Genomic DNA, 13722 nt, shown 5'->3' with positions numbered 1-13722 from the left:
TACAAGTTTAATCTTTACAAAATTAAATAAAAATATAATAAATAGTGTGATAAACAGTAATACACTGCCTAATACAAGTTTGTTTATTGAATCATTTCCTCGGAAATACCATGTGGTATCAGGTATCTTATATGTGTGTATACATACAGGGTGTCAAGTAATAATTAAGCGGATCACTGCTCGTGATGGGCAGCTAGAGCGGGTAAAACTGAATCGAAAAGTCTTACTGTTTTGTAAGTATTTCAATAATTAATAATAAAATAATTAATAAAGATACGCGAATCAAGATGCGTTTGTGCGATTCGACGAGAAGGAGCAGTCAAATGTTTACGTTGCTATTAGGCCGCGACGAGACATTGGAAGGAACGTTAATGTTTATAACAAAAATTATTAACTATACATAAGTGACACTCATTGTCATTATTGTTTATAAAGCACTCCTCTTTCATAATATTTCGCTATGCACATAGTAACGTAAACGTTGGGCTGCTCCTTCTCGGCAAATCGTGTGGATGCACACTGATTAATTCTCTTATCTTTATTAATTAATTTCTCATTAATTATTGAGAAACTTACAGTTCGACAAAAGACGTTTAATTTGATTCAGTTTAAATCGCTCTTCCTGTCCACGAGAAGTGGTCCGCTTATTATTACCTAAAACCCTATATATACATGGTTATATAATTGTAAATTTATTATATATATAAATAAAAAAAAATCATTAAAAATATTAAAAAAATAGAGAAAATTACTTAAGTCATAATTAATCTTATACTATTGTGTATAAGATTTAGATTATGCCTAGTACCTATATTTTCAACTATTTATATGTATATCATAAAATATGTTTCTGCATAGCATAGAAATATATGTATTGCTTTTAAAAGTATAAAATAAATAAATAATTAAAATCTCGCAACAGCAGCAAAAAGATAATTAAACAAAAATTATAATAATATAAAATAAATAAAAACTTAAAAATTAATTAGTAAAAAACAGATTTAAAAAACTAAAAATTAAAAACTTAAAAAATTTTATAAAAAGGCAGAAAACAAATTAACAAAAATTGTTTAAAAAAAAAAGACGACTGCTGCCTAACCAGGTTAAATTAAATGCAGAAAATAAAAATTAATAAATAAAAACAAACTTATAAAAAAAATAAATTTAATAACTAAAATTTAAAATAAAATTTAAAAACAATTAAAAACAAAAAAAAATTAAAAACTTATAAAAAAATTTAAAAACAAAAACTTATAATAAAAATTTAAAAAAATTTAAAAACAAAAATTTAATAAATATGTATGTAAGTGTTTATTGCGTTTCCCCGCAGGGCTTACAAGGCGTTTTTTACTGAGGAACGTACCCAAACCTCTTACATAATTTTATCCCCTCCTGATCATTTACGATCTCACAACACTTTTACTCCCCTCCCCGTATTCCCTTTCTCCCCTCTTCCTCTTCTTCTTCTTCCGCTTCCTCTGCGACTCGTCCTTCCGCCTTTCTTCCTCCCGTCTTACTCCTCCCTATTTGGTCCATTTTCTGTACCTCCCCTCCTTCTCTTCGTCGGATTCCATGAGCAGCTTCTCCTTTATCCCTTTTAAAATTTCTTCCTCCTCCGACCTTTTTTACGCACATCTCTCTTCCCTTCTACTCTCTCCTCTTTCTCTACCCTCTCTCTATCTCTTCTTTCCACCGACTTATCTTCGTGGATCTTTACCCCAACCCTATTACCCACCTTTTTCTTCGCCTCCAACACCCGCCACTTCTCCTCCTTGTCTCCCAGTTTGACCAAGATCGTCAACCACGCACCTCTGCCCCAGAACTACCACATCCCTTGTCGTCACCTTCACCTTCAGTTCTTCTGTGAAGAGCTCCTCCACCTTGTCCCAGTTTGATTTCTTCCCTCCCCACTTCTCCTTCTCAACCCTTATAATGACGTTCTTCCTTCTTAGTTCCTCCTCGCTCCCTTCGTCCACCCCCGCCCACCATTTCTTCTCTCCCTCCTCACTCTCCTCGCTGTCCGCCCTCTTTCTTTTGCCTCCACCTTGCTCCAATCTCTCAACTTTTCTCTTCAATCTCCTTAATTTCTCCTCCATCTCCTCCATCCTCTCGTCTTTCTTTCTATCGTCCTCCTTTTTCTCCTTCACCAACTTTCTTACCTTTTCCTCCACCATCCTTTCCACCGCCTCTGCCCTCTCGCTCCATCCTGGATCTGAAAGCGTGAGCCTATTACTTACTTCTCCCTTCCTCTATCTTTCTCTCTTTCCCCGCTCCTTCTCTCCTCCTCTCTCTCCTCTTTCCTCCTTGCTTCTTCCTTCTTCCAGCTCTTCCACCTCCCCTTTCCTTCTTCTTCTTTCCTCCTCTAGCTCTATCATCCATTCCTCCCCTCCCCCTTCTTCATCTAATAACTTTACAATTTATTCTTCTTATTATTATATTAAGCATTACAGATATAATTATTAATTGCATATTTTAAAAGAGCAGTCGGGAGACGCCACGCCAAGTGTTTCTCAATCACGTTTTAGATGTCAAAGAAAATTCTGTATTTAAGTTGTTTAACTGCGTACAAAAAAAGAGAAGCAAAAATATATGTTGAAATATTAAGTATAAAATTTGGCGTGGCGTCTCCCGACTGCTCTTTTAAAATATGTAATTAATAATTATATCTGTAATGCCTAATATAATAATAAGAAGAATAAATTGTAAAGTTATTAGATGAAGAAGGGGGAGGGGAAGAATGGATGATAGAGCTAGAGGAGGAAAGAAGAAGAAGGAAAGGGGAGGTGGAAGAGCTGGAAGAAGAAAGAGGCAAGGAGGAAAGAGGAGAGAGAGGAGGAGAGAAGGAGCGGGAAAAGAGAGGAGAATAGAGGAAGGGAGAAGTAAGTAATAGGCTCACGCTTTCAGATCCAGGATGGAGCGAGAGGGGAGAGTAATAGCAGAGGTGGTGGAAAGGATGGTGGAGGAGAAGGTAAGAAAATTGGTGAAGGAGAAGAAGGAGGACGATAGAAAGAAGGACGAGAGGATGAAGGAGATGGAGGAGAAATTAAGGAGATTGGAGAGAAAAGTTGAGAGATTGGAGCAAGGTGGAGGCAAAAGGAAGAGGGCGGACAGCGAGGAGAGTGAGGAGGGAGAGAAGAAATGGTGGGCGGGGGTGGACGAAGGGAGAGAGGAGGAACTAAGAAGGAAGAACGTCATTATAAGGGTTGAGAAGGAGAAGTGGGGAGGAAAGAAATCAAACTGGGACAAGGTGAAGGAGCTCTTCACAGAAGGACTGAAGGTGAAGGTGACGACAAGGGATGTGGTAGTTCTGGGGCAGAGGTGCGTGGTTGACGATCTTGGTCAAACTGGGAGACGAGGAGAAGAAGTGGCGGGTGTTGGAGGCGAAGAAAAAGGTGGGTAATAGGGTTGGGATAAAGATCCACGAAGATAAGTCGGTGGAAAGAAGAGATAGAGAGAGAGTAAAGAGAGAGGAGAGAGTAGAAGGAAAGAGAGATGTGCGTAGGAAAACAGGAAGGTCGGAGGAGGAAGAAATTTTAAAAGGGATGGAGGAGAAGCTGCTCATGGAATCCGACGAAGAGAAGGAGGGGAGGTACAGAAAATGGACCAAATAGGGAGGAGTAGGACGGGAGGAAGGAAGGCGGAAGGACGAGTCGCAGAGGAAGCGGAAGAAGAAGAAGAGGAAGAGGGAGAAAGGGAATACGGGGAGGGGAGTAAAAGTGTTGTGAGATCGTAAATGATCAGGAGGGGATAAAATTATGTAAGAGGTTTGGGTACGTTCCTCAGTAAAAAACGCCTTGTAAGCCCTGCGGGGAAACGCAATAAACACTTACATACATATTTATTAAGTTTTTGTTTTTAAATTTTTTTTATTTTAAGTTTTTGTTTTTAAATTTTTTTATATAAATTTTTATGAGAACTAACAAACTCTTATTCCGTATCTAATTTCTCTAATACTCCGTAATCGGCTAGCGGTTTCAATTTAAACATGAGACAGCACAAGGGGAGTTCCGTCGGAGAACCAAAGGAACATTGTAGAAGTCAAAAGAAAATCAGAGAGATAAGCAAGCAATATATGATCGAGTGTATTGAAATTATTAAACTTACGTTACAGTTACGTCGCTATTTGCCGCAAAACGGCCCACACAACTAGTTCACAATCATTAGACGTATGTACGCCGTCTACACAAGTATAGTATTAACATGATTCTTAACCGGCAGACAATTGATCGCTGTTCGCACTGCGGATTACATATTCACGTGTGGACTGATCACGCCGAAGACCGACGGAAGAGTCCCCGTCCCCGAGATCTCTCGGTCGTTCCGCTACCACGCGCCCACCCCCTTCGATCCTACCAATCGTTGCGGATCGATATATTCCGTCACATGCGGCTACGCTATTGGCTCTCCGTCTCGACGGTTTACAGGGCTCGGTGCTCGTGCAACGCGGGCAACAGAGAGCGTACAATCGGTTTTTTATAAATTTTGTCGGATCGATCATTACATCGAGCGTCGATGTCGAGGGACAGGATTTTAAACATCGAGGGCCGGTATCACAGTCTCCGATTAACGTGATTCTCCCTAGATTCTCCGATTAAACTCACTCTTCGTCTCTTTCTAGGGGGATAGTTAGAAAGAGATACAGAGTGAGTTTAATCGGAGAATCACGTTAATCGGAAACTGTGGGTGTTTCCGACAAGTAGTCGGATTTCTAATCGGCTCGAGCAGTGGTACTCAATCAGTTCATTTCGAAAAATCCCCTAGACTAATCTTTGCTGTCTCAGCACTCGGATTACGGATTACTGCGTTGCGTTGTGAGGAGCAAAGTCGCAATTGTTCTCTCTGAAAGTTGAGTTCGTTGAGTTTTAATCAAAGCAGAGAAATAGGTACGTATTATTGTTCTAATGATTAACACTTTATTTTCTTTAAAATATACATTAAATAATAGAAGTATATGTACATACACGTTTCACTGACAGAAATCTCGAAAAACGAATTGTTAACCTCACTAACCTCTAACTTCACTTAACCTCATTACATTGATTGTTAATATGTAATTTAATTAAAGCAATATTTTTTTTAAGCAGCTTGAAGACTTACAAGTCTTTTGAAATGGATGCAAGTGAGGACAGATCCATTGTGAGCAGGACTTTTTGGTAGGTATATTATAAAATTGAAAAATTTTTTTGTGTCTGGGAAGGTTTATTAAATATATATTTTTTGCTGTTATATATTATATTGTACACATGTTTAGAATTAAAGGAACATATATTATTATATTATTTTAATAAATATATTTTTTTTACAGAAAACTGTAAATGTTAGCTGGCTGTTGACAGACATCAACGTCTGTATCGAGACAAGTTAACGCATTCACTGTAAATATTGTTCATCATCACTTGGATGTATCAAAAACCTGCAAGTGAGGACAGATCCATTGAGCAGGACATTTTTGGTAGGTATATTATAAAATTGAAAAATTTTTGTGCTAGGAAGGTTAATTAAATATATATATATTTTTGCTATTATGTTATTGTATGTACACATGTTTAGAATGAGGAACATATATTATTATATTATTTCAATAAATATATTTCTTTATACAGAAAACTAGATTTTAGCGGGCTGTTGACAGACATCGACAATTAAAGTCTGTATCGAGGCAAGTTAACGCATTCACTGTAAAATATCTCCTTCAAGGTAAATTCAAAATGTAATTCATATTGTTCCTTATCACTTGGATGTATCAAAAACCGCATTAAATTATTTACATTCTATTACATGTCTATTGAAATTGTTGCTGAACATAGGGATCATACAAGGATGGATATATTTCTTTTATGGAATGTTTTTTTTAATAACGATGAGGACAATGAAGCTAATTGGCAAATGCACCACGTTAGAGAACCGCATTTGAAAATTAGTAATTATTTTGAGAACATTGTTCTTTTCTATTCTGTCACAGGTGATGACAAGTTTGTATTATTTATCGTTTGAATTTCATACAGAATGCTATTTATGCCAAACCAGACGGAATAGTCATTACACACACACACACGCAAATAGCGCAACTTTATCACAGCTACATATAGACATTGATCAAATAAAACATATGTTTATCTTAATTTTTTAAAGATTTTTAAATTGAATCTATTCTTAAAGTGTGTGTGTGTGTGTGTGTGTGTGTGTGTGTGTGCGTGTGTGTGTGCGTGCGTGCGCGCGTGCGTGCGTGCGCGCGTGCGTGCGTGCGTGCGTGCGTGCGCGCGTGCGTGCGTGCGCGCGTGCGTGCGTGCGCGCGTGCGTGCGTGCGCGCGTGCGTGCGTGCGCGCGTGCGTGCGTGCGCGCGTGCGTGCGTGCGTGCGTGCGTGCGTGCGTGCGTGCGTGCGTGCGTGCGTGCGTGCGTGCGTGCGTGCGTGCGTGCGTGCGTGCGTGCGTGCGTGCGTGCGTGCGTGCGTGCGTGTGTGTGTGTGTGTGTGTGTGTGTGTAATGACTATTCCGTCTGGTTCGGCATAAATAGCATTCTGTATGAAATTCAAACGATAAATAATACAAACTTGTCATCACCTGTGACAGAATAGAAAAGAACAATGTTCTCAAAATAATTACTAATTTTCAAATGCGGTTCTCTAACGTGGTGCATTTGCCAATTAGCTTCATTGTCCTCATCGTTATTAAAAAAAACATTCCATAAAAGAAATATATCCATCCTTGTATGATCCCTATGTTCAGCAACAATTTCAATAGACATGTAATAGAATGTAAATAATTTAATGCGGTTTTTGATACATCCAAGTGATAAGGAACAATATGAATTACATTTTGAATTTACCTTGAAGGAGATATTTTACAGTGAATGCGTTAACTTGCCTCGATACAGACTTTAATTGTCGATGTCTGTCAACAGCCCGCTAAAATCTAGTTTTCTGTATAAAGAAATATATTTATTGAAATAATATAATAATATATGTTCCTCATTCTAAACATGTGTACATACAATAACATAATAGCAAAAATATATATATATTTAATTAACCTTCCTAGCACAAAAATTTTTCAATTTTATAATATACCTACCAAAAATGTCCTGCTCAATGGATCTGTCCTCACTTGCAGGTTTTTGATACATCCAAGTGATGATGAACAATATTTACAGTGAATGCGTTAACTTGTCTCAATACGGACGTTGATGTCTGTCAACAGCCAGCTAACATTTACAGTTTTCTGTAAAAAAAATATATTTATTAAAATAATATAATAATATATGTTCCTTTAATTCTAAACATGTGTACAATATAATATATAACAGCAAAAAATATATATTTAATAAACCTTCCCAGACACAAAAAAATTTTTCAATTTTATAATATACCTACCAAAAAGTCCTGCTCACAATGGATCTGTCCTCACTTGCATCCATTTCAAAAGACTTGTAAGTCTTCAAGCTGCTTAAAAAAAATATTGCTTTAATTAAATTACATATTAACAATCAATGTAATGAGGTTAAGTGAAGTTAGAGGTTAGTGAGGTTAACAATTCGTTTTTCGGGATTTCTGTCAGTGAAACGTGTATGTACATATACTTCTATTATTTAATGTATATTTTAAAGAAAATAAAGTGTTAATCATTAGAACAATAATACGTACCTATTTCTCTGCTTTGATTAAAACTCAACGAACTCAACTTTCAGAGAGAACAATTGCGACTTTGCTCCTCACAACGCAACGCAGTAATCCGTAATCCGAGTGCTGAGACAGCAAAGATTAGTCTAGGGGATTTTTCGAAATGAACTGATTGAGTACCACTGCTCGAGCCGATTAGAAATCCGACTATACTTGTCGGAAACACCCGGATTCGTATGTATTTGACCGGAAATGAATGTCCGGGAAAGAATCTACCATATGAAATCGTTTGTATTTCGTATGAAGACTTTTGAAGTGCAATTGAAAAGGTTTGTGAGTCATTCGTTTAATTGTAATTAATTAATTATTTTTACACCATGCATTTAGCCGAAATAGATAAATTAATAAAAGTTTTTATACGGAATCGTTTGTATTTTGTATGAAGAATTATGAAGTGTGATTAAAAAGGTTTGTGAGTCACCCAGATAATTTTAATTAAATATTTATAAACTCGGTAATTAGCCGAAATATAAATTTTTAGTTATTCATGGTAAAAGAAGAAGGCGCTAGTGTTCCCGAAGGTCCGTCTGCAATCAGAATTAATATGAACGTTTTAAAAATTATTTTATACTGAAATAAATAAATATACAGGCTAATAAGTCTGTAGCTATAAGCGATAGTTGCTAATTAAGTTTGTAAAGATGTACCAGCTGTGCAGGGTAAATAGCAGGTTATCTCAAACGCCCTGCCACAACCTAATTAAAAGAGACTTAAATGTCATTACCGCTGAGAAGTACTTCTTGCCATTTAAGTTAGCATGTCAGAGCAACCGAATTGTCCATTGCGTTCCACCTTAAATTTTTTTTACAGTCGTTTATTAGGATTGCCCTACTTTTAAATTGAGCACTTTTTAATGTATTATTATTATTAAACTACCGATATCGATATATTATTAGTAATTTAATATTAAAACTTGACAGAGTGACGTAAACTAATTCGCTCATAGTATTATAACAAAGTATTATGCGTTCAAATTCTCGAAAGCTAGCTTCTTTACTATGCTCTCTCTTTATGTCGATCGATTCAGATAAAAATCTCCGAAGTCTTTCTTTCTCTCGCGATATTCCTAGAGTAAAACTGTACAAAAACTCTACGAAAGTGGCGATATTTTTCACGGATCTGGTTTGAGTCTCGGCTCTTGGGGAAGGTACGCATGTAGAAAGAGTACGCCAAGACAGTTTATCCTGCTAAAATGGTTATCAATCTCTATAAGTTCTTTATTGTTTACACATAAATTATAGAATATCTAAACGTTTCTTTTTTTTCGATGTCCTGTGAAATTGTACAATAGAGTTACAAATAAAGATAAAGCCACACTTTACGTATAATCTGATTCAGTCTTTGCTAATGTTACATAATAACGTGCGAAAGAACTAACAGTTAGACTATTTAAGAGGCTATTTAAGAATTTTAATTAAGATACTGAAAGCATAAAACTGTTCAGCTAGCTTTACACAAAGATATTGGTCTTCTTCTTTATGAAATCGTCAAATTATGATTATGATACATTTCTACATTATCACCAGCATCGAATCTAATCTTATTTATCGTGATACTCTTGAGAAACTGTTAATCCATTGTCTTAACTCGATCGCGGCGCAGAACTGCGTCCACCAATGTTGTTCCTCTCCCTCCAATCGATTCCCGTAAAAGCTGTCTACATATTGAACAGTCGATACAACGACGGCGGATTAGTTTGAAATTAAGCACACGTTAACAATCACTCTTCTTGCTAAAATCACAATTCTCTTTTCAATTGCATACCTTGATTATGACATAGACCAGCACGGGAGTCAGATCGTCGGCAGCAGGTATGCCTTTTTCCGACGCCATGGAGAGGAGATTCATGATGGTAGTCGCGCAACGAAATACACACTGCAACTTATCCCTAGGAGTCTTATACGCCGATATCACAGCCAATTCAGCCTGCGCCCATGACCAGTGGCATTCGTAATGATGAACTTTTAAAATGTGTAGGTCCTTGTGATTTGGATGAGTTACGACCTTTGCCAACTTTTTGATGTGACCGTGAAAAAGCTGGTCCCTATATACATCTCCATTTTCATTTAGATAGAGCGCATTGTGGTGCAGCCACCTGGCCACGTCCTCCGGCGAAGTACAGAGCAGTCCTTGCTCCTGCAAGTACTGCACACCCTTGCCGGGCTTCCAACTAAAGATCTCGATATCGGCCTCCCATACCTCCTTTTGTTTCTGTACTTCATACTGCTCCGGCGAGTCCGGCACCTCCTTGTTGCCAGTCAGACTAGAGACTGGAGTTGGCCGACGAGAGGCTGCCAGCGCTGCCGTAACGCGGTAGCAGGGTCTCCGGCATCGTATCCGGTGGATGTGACAATGGTTGCTGATCCGCTGGCACGCTGGGATTTACGTAAAGATCCCGACTCCACTCCACCATGCATTTCAGAATAGACACGAGGCACTCGAGACCACGAATGCGCATGGATTTCTCCTGAAAGAGCAAGACACTAATATTACAAACAAAACTTTATATTGCTTGTTTCGAAGAACATTCTCTGTTCCAAATAATACACCTATCCTGTCATCCTCTTTCTTATAACGCACCTGATTTGGCGATGCACCTAGCTCCAGAGCTTGACAACCTTGAGCAATCTTAGAGAGATCGTTGACGAGCTTCTCGAAGAGATTCGCTGCTGAGATCGCAATCGTAGTTAACGTAGATGTCGACGACGCTCTGGGCATCCGCACATATCCTCGTAAGCGCATGTATGACCATCCACTTGTGCTCAAAAAAGCTGCTACAGGTCTCGAGAATGTTCATAAAGATCTCCTTAAAGAACACCTCAATCTGCATCTTGAGGTGCATCTTGAAACGGGCGAGCAGCGCCAGGAACAGCGCTAACGACAGCTCGAACACTTCCGGCACCAAAGACACGCCATTCTTCGACAGCACGACACACAAGTACTGTTTAATGGCGATAACAAACATCTCGTTAGAGCGCAATATTGGACCGGCATTCTGCAAGATTCCCAGAAGTAACTGAAGCGACAAGATCTTGGAACGGAGCTCGTGCGATATTGGATCGGGAGTGCCGTCCGGCAGCGGTTTCATAGAGAGCTTGCAGAGAGCGCGAAACACCAGGACTGCATCATTTTGCAGCACATGGGTGAATTTTGCAGTTACCATATTGTCATTCTCAGTGGCTGCCTCGTCACCGTTGTTCTCCGGACTACCGTTCTCCAAACTGACTTCCTCTTCCAATGGCACCATGGATTTTACTACATCATCAAGAATACTCTTGACAATTGTTTGAGAATCAATGTTATCATTACTAGGAGCATTCTCTGGACTAACCTTGGCTTCAGTTTCGCCGTTTGCTATGACAGAACCCTCCTGCTGATGTTCCCCATCAAGCCTCACGATCTCTTCCTCCGCCTGAGTCTCTATTCGCGCGAAGATCACGTTGATCATCTGCGTGAGAGTCGTACGGGCTGTTGTTTGATTCACCAGGTTGCGCGACGCCAAGTAAACGTTGTAAACAGTACGAATTGTTTAACAGTACCGTACTCTCGTGTACCTCCACACCTCCGCTGGCTTGTCATTACAGTCAGCAGAGCTTTAATAATCTGCAGCTGCACCGGTCTGTGGACCGGTGAAGCAACCGCAGATTGTCTCGACAATGCGCACAATCAGCAGCTTGTTAGGCTCCGTTGAATCAGGCACATTGCCAGTGAGATGGCTATATGCGATTAACTTCTGCAGGCAGTCCAGTGCTGTGTCACCACAATCCGTAGTTACTAGCTCTGACATGCTGATTCAAATCGCAAGAAGTACTTCTCAGCGGTAATGACATTTGAGTCGCTCAATTGGGCTGTGGCAGGGCGTTTGAGATAACCTCTTTACCCTGCACAGCTGGTACATCTTTGATCTCGTTACGGAGGTCCTCTGCAAGACAGAATATTAGTCACAAACTTAATTAGCAACTATCGTTTATAATTACAGGCTTATTAGTCTGTATATTTATTTATTTCACTATAAAATAATTTTTAAAACGTTTATATTAATTCTGATTGCAGACGGACCTTCGGGAACACTAGCGCCTTCTTCTTTTAACATAAATAACTAAAAATCTATATTTCGGCTAATTACCAAGTTTATAAATATTTAATTAAAATTATCTGGGTGACTCTCACAAACCTTTTTAATCACACTTCATAACTCTTCATACAAAATACAAACGATTCCGTATAAAAACTTTTATTAATTTATCCATTTCGGCTAAATGCATGGTGTAAAAATAATTAATTAATTACAATTAAACGAATGACTCATAAACCTTTTCAATTGCACTTCAAAAGTCTTCAAGTCTTCATACGAAATACAAACAATTTCATATGGTAGATTCTTTCCCGGATATTCATTTCCGGTCAAATACATATGAATAACACCCGGCCCCGAGTGTCGATGTCGAAGAGAAGGGACTTTGAGGGTGCATCCCGATGGAGAAGAAATAGCGGAACGGAACAGTAAGGGTTGGTTTATAATAGCCGTAACCGTTGATTTAAGCCGTAATCTTTAAGAAATTGACCAATCACAGTCGATTATTCTTCTCACATTCGACTGCGATTGGTCAATTTCTTAAAGATTACGGCTTAAGGCCGTCCTCTACCTTCTCGGCTGTTTTTTTACGGCTTTTTCAATAATTTTTTACGGGCAAACCATCAAAATAATCAATCTCATTGTTTTTGCATAATCTTGATGAACATTTAAATAAGCTTTACAAATTTTTTAAAGTCAAAATATATAATAAAATAAAAGTTATAGTGGCCGACAGGAAGACATCAAGTAAAAGAGGGGCTTGACGGTGACCAAGATTGCGACTGTTCTGCTTATCTGAAATCAAAAAACCAAACGGCGTTTTAATCTTCATATTTAAGACTAGCGATTGAACTAGAGTGAATTGTAAATTACAAAAATTGACTTTCTTATACACTTTTGAAAATTACATTCTATTTTTACTCATTTTTTATCAAGTTTTTCGCTCGTAGAAAAAAAACTATCGAAGCAATCACGATAATCCTAGTTCAATCGCTGGCTTATAACATATTAAAGATGCTGTATAAATTTCAACAAGATCTGTGCAGTAGTTTCTGAAATATCGTGGTCACCGTTTCGAAAAATGGTGTTTCGAGAAAAACGCGTTTGAAAGTTTGCGCATGTGATTTATACTGAAAGTTTCATCTCACCGTCAATCTGCTATGCCTGGACCATACAATAGGCCTTCCTCTTCTTCTTGGAAGTCACGCAGAGCTGCTCCATCTTCTCTTTTCGCGATTTGGGCCTGCTTCACAACGTCACTCGTGCGCCTTTCTGAACGGTCGATCCGAGAGCTATCACGCTGCTGAACATATCCGTTAGCTTGTGGGCCGATTTTCACTCCCATGGTTTCCAAGATCTTCAGGATAGATTTGAATCCTTCGTTAAAGATTGTGGCAGCGAGAAACGTGGCGATTTCAACCACTTTTGGCCCAGAATGGAGGTGCTTCGGAGCAAAAGTCCAAATTAACGAATTGAGCGACTCGTTATTATTTTGAGTTTCCGCTCCCAGGCATCTGCTTAACAATTCTTCTTTGGATAAATCCAGTACACGCTTCGCAACTGCCACAGCAAAACTGAATTAACCAACGCTTCACGGCGTCTCAGTCAATATTCGAAAACATCTGCTTGGCTTTCGGATCAGCCCGGCGCGCGCTCTGTATACCTGCTCCGTTCCAGGGCCGTAACTTGTGAACCACTTCGAATATCGAAAAATCCTTTGGAACACATTTTTTACACATGTTGTAGATGTGATTTATGAAAAAAAAAAAAAAATATTTTTTCGACCCGAGAAGGTAGAGGACGGCCTTAAATCAACGGTTACGGCTATTATAAATCAACTCTAACGGAAAAGAGATATGGTGGGGGGTTAACCAATCAGAGTAGTTCCGTTTCAATTCCGTTCCGTTATTTAGTGAGTGGGTTCCCCATGGCACGGAGTTGTTACGGAACGGAAAAGAAACGGAAAAATTT

At 38.7% G+C, this 13722-nt stretch overlaps 1 protein-coding gene, 1 long non-coding RNA gene and 1 pseudogene across 6 annotated transcripts; 1 reads left to right on the top strand and 2 right to left on the bottom strand.

Annotated features, from left to right (window-relative positions):
• The first annotated feature begins 4738 nt into the window (after positions 1–4738).
• On the top strand, positions 4739–6025 carry LOC143906758 (uncharacterized). 2 transcript variants are annotated; one of them, XR_013259647.1, is made up of 5 exons: positions 4739–4883; positions 5085–5153; positions 5306–5452; positions 5604–5697; positions 5808–6024. It is a non-coding gene; the product is annotated as an uncharacterized LOC143906758 (long non-coding RNA). The 2 variants fall into 2 exon arrangements; XR_013259648.1 differs by having other exon boundaries at positions 4793–4883; positions 5082–5153; positions 5808–6025.
• Positions 6026–8864: 2839 nt separating this feature from the next.
• Positions 8865–10204, bottom strand: LOC143906721 (uncharacterized). Its single transcript, XM_077422964.1, has 3 exons — positions 10174–10204; positions 9441–10051; positions 8865–9333 (listed from the first exon to the last, which is right to left on the bottom strand). The coding sequence occupies exons 1-3, from the start codon at positions 10202–10204 to the stop codon at positions 9259–9261; spliced, it is 717 nt and encodes a 238-aa protein (XP_077279090.1). The 3' UTR covers positions 8865–9258.
• On the bottom strand, positions 10058–12107 carry LOC143906757 (brefeldin A-inhibited guanine nucleotide-exchange protein 2 pseudogene; annotated as a pseudogene). 3 transcript variants are annotated; one of them, XR_013259644.1, is made up of 4 exons: positions 11990–12107; positions 11008–11598; positions 10257–10931; positions 10058–10143 (listed from the first exon to the last, which is right to left on the bottom strand). The product of XR_013259644.1 is annotated as a brefeldin A-inhibited guanine nucleotide-exchange protein 2 pseudogene, transcript variant X1 (transcript). The 3 variants fall into 3 exon arrangements; XR_013259645.1 differs by lacking the exon at positions 11990–12107 and adding an exon at positions 11851–11963; XR_013259646.1 differs by lacking the exon at positions 11990–12107 and adding an exon at positions 11736–11752.
• Positions 12108–13722: the final 1615 nt, after the last annotated feature.

This window comes from Temnothorax americanus, unplaced genomic scaffold, assembly GCF_048541705.1.
Source record: "Temnothorax americanus isolate GAGA-0224 unplaced genomic scaffold, ASM4854170v1 Scaffold75, whole genome shotgun sequence".
NCBI classification, from domain to species: Eukaryota; Metazoa; Arthropoda; class Insecta; order Hymenoptera; family Formicidae; genus Temnothorax; species Temnothorax americanus.
This window is presented reverse-complemented; position numbering and strand designations above follow the sequence as displayed.

Bases quoted from the DNA above. Each gene is read 5' to 3' on its own strand.
- LOC143906721 (XM_077422964.1), bottom strand. From the start codon at position 10,204: ATGTTCTTCGAAACAAGCAATATAAAGTTTT. The intron at 10,052-10,173 runs GTTTGTAATATT...CGTAAATCCCAG, and splicing joins AACAAGCAATATAAAGTTTT to CGTGCCAGCGGATCAGCAAC. The intron at 9,334-9,440 runs GTATGCAATTGA...TTCAATATGTAG, and splicing joins TGGTCTATGTCATAATCAAG to ACAGCTTTTACGGGAATCGA.